At 36.3% G+C, this 7484-nt stretch overlaps 1 protein-coding gene across 1 annotated transcript; it reads right to left on the reverse strand.

The window, feature by feature from the left end:
* Positions 1-422: 422 nt before the first annotated feature.
* On the reverse strand, positions 423-5804 carry cav3 (caveolin 3). The gene is made up of 2 exons (XM_051711306.1): positions 5498-5804; positions 423-1178 (listed from the first exon to the last, which is right to left on the reverse strand). Exons 1-2 carry the CDS (start codon positions 5606-5608, stop codon positions 837-839), a joined length of 453 nt encoding a protein of 150 aa, XP_051567266.1. The 5' UTR covers positions 5609-5804; the 3' UTR covers positions 423-836.
* Positions 5805-7484: the final 1680 nt, after the last annotated feature.

The following is a 7484-nucleotide window of genomic DNA, read 5'->3' on the forward strand; positions in this document are numbered from 1 at the left end:
AATATAATTTGTGCATATTGTGTGTGTTGTACACAAGCACAGTGCTCAAGGGTGTTGTGGGTGGTTGGGAGGACGTTGTTATGCAGTTGCTATGGTGTTCAGAGCGTTTTAACACATTTCTATGAGGTTGCTTTGGAGTTTTGTGGGAGTTTAGATCTGTTGTAAGGTCTGCAATTGATGGCGTATCGCTTAGAAAAGCAACAGCACACTCCTCGATAACTGCACATTTGAGGTGTCATTTACTGTATGTATGTCTGCTGCAGAAACTGTGAAGAACAAGTTATGCTTTGAAGTTTATACTTATGGTTAGGGGTTTGTTGAAATCCCTCTCCCGAAGTACGAGCAATAGCAGTTGAGATGCTTGCCACTAATAATCATATTTTACCTTGAAAATAGAAGACACATCCAAACCATTCTATCCAACCATTCCAATGTTTATTTTGTAGCTGTAAAGAATACATCTGGCATTGTCATGATAAATACACCACGCTCATCAACATCCCATTTTACTTCTGTCAGTAAAGCCAAATGAGAGAAACCTTATGAAATCAGATAATAAGACTTATTCTCCATTGCCTTTCATCACATGAACATTTCTAAACATGCAGAAGGCATAATCTTGAATTGCTCCCAAAACCCTGGGAGAAAAAACTGCATAGGTTTAACCAAACAAATAGATAGGGAGCAGTAGACATTCAACATTGCTTTTGTTTATGTACCAGTAGTCTTTTCTAGTTGTTTTAAGGGACTTCAAGATACTTTAACCCAAATATTTGTGAAATAAAATATTTTCCTGCAAGGGCAGAACATGTAAACTTTGACATCGACCAATAAATCTAAACCTCTTTGCGTAGGGCAACCCGAACGCTGCTGAATATTTTCCCCAGTGCCTCGAACAAGGGGTCACAGAAGGTATGGATGCAGAGAGAGTAGATTCGACTCAGACACTGGGTCTCGATCAAATAGCTCTTGATGCAGGGCATAACAGCCCAAATATGACAGAAGGAGATGCAAGCGAAACAGAAGCCCCACAGCAGTGCCACTGGGATGCCAAAGATAGCTGACAGCACACGGTAGCACCAGTACTTGGAGACGGTAAAGGTTGTGTAGCTGGCCTTCCATACTCCATCCATACTGTGGGTGCCATCTGGCTCGGCTATCACATCCTCAAAATCCACCTTGGATTAACAAAAAGAAAACATGTTAACTTTGTTGCTAGGCCTGTCGCGATTATTAAATAACCATCTGATCGCGGTTATTTGATCTAACTGCGATTATTTGAGACAACCACGATTATTGGGCATTCAAATTCCAATCACATTTTAATGCCTAAATAAAGGAATTTTAAGCGAATATACTTTAAACATGCCACGAACGGCGCGTTTGTGTGTCATTCAGATGAACACCAAGTCCGAGCATCACTGAGCTGCACTGTGGAGGTCAACAAGCTCCTGTCCTGAAGAGCAGGTGAAGCACTCTGATGCAGGCTGTCAGCAGAGGCTGGCGCCAAACTCCCGCGAAAATGTAAACGAACAAGTATAAACTTTTTGTTAACGCAAAGCCTTCCGGATTGACTTTAAATGATCGTGTGATGGCAAATGTTCCTGGTTCATACACGCTGTGTTAATGACATGCAGTGACAAAGAGGAGATGCACACTTACTCTATTTCTGTGAAGTGATAAAATGATGAAACAAAATCTCAAAGATTTTGCTTCATGAGAAATAAGGGCTTGTGGGATTAATCAGAGCATTAAAATAAATTGCAAAAGTGAAGAAATTAGGAAAGAAATGTTCTACTGTTGCATAATATAATAAAAATATAAATATAACAAAATATGTATAAAAATTATATTTAATTTTTTATTTAAAAAAATAAAGTTGAAAAACAAGTTTAAATGTAAAACTGACCAAAACTACAGTTGACCAAAAAAAGAGACATATTTTAAGTATTTAGAAAGATGTGACTCCATTCAAGCTTCCTAAGCAACCAATTGGCCCGGTTGCTAGGGTGGGTAGAGTCACATTGGGTTAACCTCCTCATGGTTGCTATAATGTGGTTCTCGCTCTTGGTGGGGCGCATGGTGAGTTGTGCTTGGATGCCACTTAGAATAGCGTGAAGCCTCCACACGTGCTAGGTCTCCGCGTTAACGTGCTCAACAAGCCACGTGATAAAATGCACGGATTGACTGTCTCAGACGCCAAAGCAGCTGAGATTCATCCTCCGCCACCTAGATTGAGGCGAGTCACTACGCCACCACGAGGACCTAGGGCGCATTATGAATTCGGCATGCCAAATTGGGAAGAAAAGATTTTTATATTTAAAATATAAATTTTTTCATGTCATTCATAAGTGTTTAAAGCCTTAAAAGGAAATCATTTAATTTTTTTATTTATATATTTGAAGTTAAATATGTAAAAATGACTTCTTAAGGTGTATGAAGAACACCTTAAAAATATGACAATTTATATGACAGTTAATCATGAAAGCCCTTAATGAGACAATTAATCAACATAATCGCAATTATTTGTCTGACAATTATTCGTCAGCCAAATTTCATAATTGTGACAGCCCTAATTGCTGCTTTCGACAACAATTGTTTTATCCTGTAATGTATTCAGCTTTTCTGTAGCAAACCATGTAAAATGACTAAGGGTGGGCCAAAAATCTTAATTTTGATCTTAATTTGAATGATCTTGATATCGATTCTCAAAGTCACAATATCGATATTTTACTTTATGCCAGCCAGGGGTGCTGATTACGTCGATCACGATTGACCAGTTGATTGCAAGACAACCACTGGTTGATCTTGTTAACAGGCTCGGTAATGCAGATATGTGCCTAAATGGTGAAATATGCTTAAAACATTCTGTGACAATGCCCTAACAGACCAGCTGCTGTCTAGCATGTCATTAAAGGGATAGTTCACCCAAAAATTAAAACTCTTTCATCATTTACTCCCCCTCATGCCATCCCAGATGTGTATGACTTTCTTTCTGCTGCTGAACACAAACAAAGTTTTTTAGAAGAATATTTCAGCTCTGGAGGTCCTCACAATGCAAGTGAATGGGTGCCAAAAGTTTGAAGCTCCAAAATGCACATAAGACTCCAGTGGTTAAATCCATGTGTTCAGACACCATATGATAGGTGTGGGTGAAAAACAGTTCAATATTTAAGTCCTTCTTCTTTTGTTTTTGATGATTTGGAATTTTATTTTTTATTTTGTATTTTGTATTTTTTTTGCATATTTCCCCCTACTGCGCAGGGAGGTGAATTTATAGTACAAACTGACTTAAATATTGATCTGTTTCTCACCCACACCTATTATATCACTTCAGAATATATGGATTTAACCACTGGAGTCTTTAAGATTACTTTTATGCTGACTTTATGTACATTTTGGAGCTTCAAAATTTTGGCACCCTTTCACTTGCATTGCACAGAGCTGAGATATTCTTCTAAAAATCTTCATTTGTATTCTGCAGAAGAAAGAAAGTCATACACATCTGGGATGGCATGATGAGGATTAAATGGTGAGAGAATGTCCATTTCTGGGTGAATTATCCCTTTAATATTACCAGTAATCAAACATTTATAACAAAATTAGAAAATCACTCACTGCTCATGGCTGGATAGCTTTAAAAACTATTAAAGTATCATAATCATAAATTGAATACCAGCAATTTAAGTAGTTTTATGTTAAATTTAATTCCTTTTTCAGTTTCTGAATGTTTATGTGAAAACTTGATACTGCTGTTAAACTTAAAGTCCATTTTTTTTTTCTTGTCTTATTACAGACTTTTTTGTCTTGAATAATTACTTTTGAACTTAAAACAATGTTTACTCAAATTAGTTAGTATTTTTGTGTAGTATCTAAACAGGTATTGATAATCATCAAATTGCTTTCAAATGTAGGGAAATAGAACATAATAACCTAATTGAATTGGTACCGAATCAAAATCAGAATCAAATCGAGAGCTTGTGAATCAGAATCGATAATCAGGAAAACTGTACTACTACCAAGCCATAGATACAACTACTTTGGGTAAAAGCATCTGCTAAATGACAGTCTAAATGTACTTGCATCAAGCTTGTTTGCATGAAGCAGAGAATTGTTGACGAAACCGTCTCAAATGACGTATTTACAACAAATTGAGCAATCAAAAGTCAATGCCAATAATAAAACTTGGCAGACATGTAGCATGAATTCTCTGCTGTTGATACTCCTAAAATGGATGATGATTAATTCTTCAAACAGCAACATTTGACATCAAAATCCCCCCAATCGTAGATGGCAGTCTGGGCACCTTGTTTATTTTAGCTTCAAAATTCATAACAACCAGAGAGCATTTAAAGGAACTATTTTAGTATGCTATTTACCATTTTTATTCAGCAGAGAAGTATCAAATCTTCAGGGACCGCTATTAATATGCAATATTATTGAGAGAATGATTAGTGAAAAAGTAAATCTGACATTAAAAATAAATTAATAGCAGTCTGAAGAAGCTCTCTAGATATCTAAAAGCAAATTTCTCACATTTCCTCTAATACTGCTGTATGTCTTATTATGGAACTATTTTCAATAGAAGGGAATGTTGAAAATTACATAAATTCAGATTATAATAGTTCTTCTTTGCCATTAAAGATTCTATGTTCCCTTAAATATAAAGCCACCAAGAATAGCTATCACAGCAACAGAGAGTTGCCAACAACAACAGCAACAACAACAGGATGATTACATTCACAGTCAACAGTGAGTGAAAACCATACTGTAATTTATGACTTAAACTGTATGTAGCTCAATAGTCAATATAAATTCCTATTATTTTTTCACAGTGATGTGAAATATTGAAACACATGGAAGCTGCTGAAGTAGTAATAAGTCTTACTTTCTGACACACCCTTTTACCTCCTTCTAAAAATACTGATATTATGGTCTGTCCTGGCAGTTGAAGTTGGTTTGGTGCTATTTTTGGGTCATGCCTTGTAGCTACAGCAAACAGTGTTGTGCAAGTCAACCAATCTACTTATTTCAATTGTGCTTTTTAGGAAGCTAATGAATTAATGAGTAAGCATAAGCATGGAGTTTGCATGGTTGATTAGGTTAGGGAACATATTTTTGGTGAATACAGGTAAATTGGGGCGCTTTCTGACAATTATTTATTGGAATTGTTTTACAATACAATCCAAATGGCTACATAAATATTGTCCCAAACTAGTTTAATAATTTAATAGTAATTAAAGAATATACACATAATGATGATATCCCACTTTACAAGCTGTCCCACTTTACTTGTATTAACCCTATATTTATGCATTTTGGATCATTTGCACTCATTATAAATGTCATTTACATTTTTTTATGCTTAATATTAGGTTGTGCAAAAATACTTTCAAGACCCAATTTGTTGGTATTTTGACTGAATCAAGCAACCGTTTCAATGCCAAACTTTCTAACTATTAGATTAAAGCAGTGTCACACCAACAATTCCATATACCTTCACAACATCTTCATTGATCTGCTTGGGGTCCCTGTTGATCAAGTCGATCTCCTTGGTGTGACTATCTCTCAGGATTTTCTCCTCGCTGGTGTTATACTGGTCCGCCATATTGGGGGCCTCTGGCCCAGGACTGGTCAGGATGGTAGAAATGTTTTTTAAAAGTGTCCGTAAAGGAAATTAAGTTAGTAACTAAAGGAATAGTGTCTGAATGGCCGAACAGTCCCTAGTCCCTCTTAATTCTCCAATCTGTGGACTGACGACACGCCTGGAATGCTAGGGACAGCTGTGTGGTTCTGTCTCTCTCTCTCTCACTCACACACTGACTGTCTCACCCTACTGTATCTTACCCCTTCTCTACCCCCACCCATCACCTATTCTGCCCCACACAGCCCACACACTCCAGTCCATAACTCACACACTTGGTAAAAGCTCCCCTCATAGGGGAAACCAGAGGCCGTGTCACATTTCACACACGGTTGTGGGGTCAGCCAGGCAAGAGTTGCACAGTGGCATGAATTTCCACTCTGAAGCGACGCTATGGAAGCTGATGCCCAATGGCATTATTGCATTTAAAGGGATAGTTCACTCAAAAGTGAAAATTCTGTCAACATTTACTTACACCAACTCGTATGACTTCTGAGGAACACAAAATTTTATTTTAGGAAACAAGTTAGTCTCAGTCACCATATCATAAGTTAATGTTTGATTTTTGGAGGCTAACATTCTGCTTAACATCTCCTGTGTCCCACAAAAAAAAAAAAAAAAAAGTCACTCAGGTTTGGAATAGGGTTGTTAACTGATAATCGGTTAATTGTCATTAACAATTTCATTAACAAGATCGATTAAGCTTATTGATTGTCGATTCATTAATTTCAGAACAAATGTATTCAGTAATCATGCCAGCAGATGTTGAGAAGATCGACTGTCTATACATTCATCTGCCGCTAGAGGGCACTGTGCCACATGCGTGCTGCATGTCACGTCTTGTCTGTAACACAGAAGAAGACTACTCCAACGCATACTTCCGCTCATGTAAAGATGAAGCGGGCTTAATATAATCAGTGTTGGAGCATTTCTCTATAAATGAACATTGTTTTCTGCACACACCATGATAGTGTGTTAAAATACAACATGACAACAAGCACTGTTGATCCACTGGTCTCCTTGTTTCATCCAAACCTACAATTACATCAGTGATTGCCAAGAAAGCATGAAGGCACAGTCAGCTGACATCTCATCACCACAAGAGAACTAGGTGTAAATAGTGGCAGATACTATTTGCACTCCTAATTAAATACTTGCATACAGTATAGGGGCATCACTTCAGTGTGTTTATTGTGTTTATTCAGAGTCACACAGTCACAGTGGCAAAATCACTATAAGACCATCAACTTATATTTTTTAATTTTTATTTATTATTATAAGTAGTCAGTGGTGGAAAGATTTTTTTTTTTTACTTAAATAAAAGTACTGCTACTGAAGAAATAATTCACTTAAGTACAAGTAGAAGTACTGAGAAATATTATTACTCAAATAAGAGTAAAGCAGTTTGACGAAAATCTACTCAAGTGATTACGTTACAAGTTACTTTATGAAAATTATGTTATATATAGTATATACGCTTCCATTTTTAGAACACAAAGACATTTTGTTCTTGAAAGAAATTGATGCTTCCTTTCACCAAGGATGCATTAAATTAATCAAAAATACTGCCAAAATTATTCATTGCAAATTATTATTACGGTTTGAAATAATTGTTTTACGTTTTCTTTCCCCATGATGGCAAACATACTGTGTCACCTATTCCTTACAAAAGCATTCTAAAGTGCTGATTTGGTACTCAAGAATTTTTTATTATTATTAGAATAATAATTGCTGAGGTACTGAGTTCAAGTTGCTTTACACATGCTAGACAAATTTTGGTTTTAAAATAGGCAAAAAGAAACATATTTCTCCTGAAATTCTATTTTCTCCTATTGTTTGA

Source organism: Myxocyprinus asiaticus, chromosome 12, assembly GCF_019703515.2.
Source record: "Myxocyprinus asiaticus isolate MX2 ecotype Aquarium Trade chromosome 12, UBuf_Myxa_2, whole genome shotgun sequence".
NCBI classification, from domain to species: Eukaryota; Metazoa; Chordata; class Actinopteri; order Cypriniformes; family Catostomidae; genus Myxocyprinus; species Myxocyprinus asiaticus.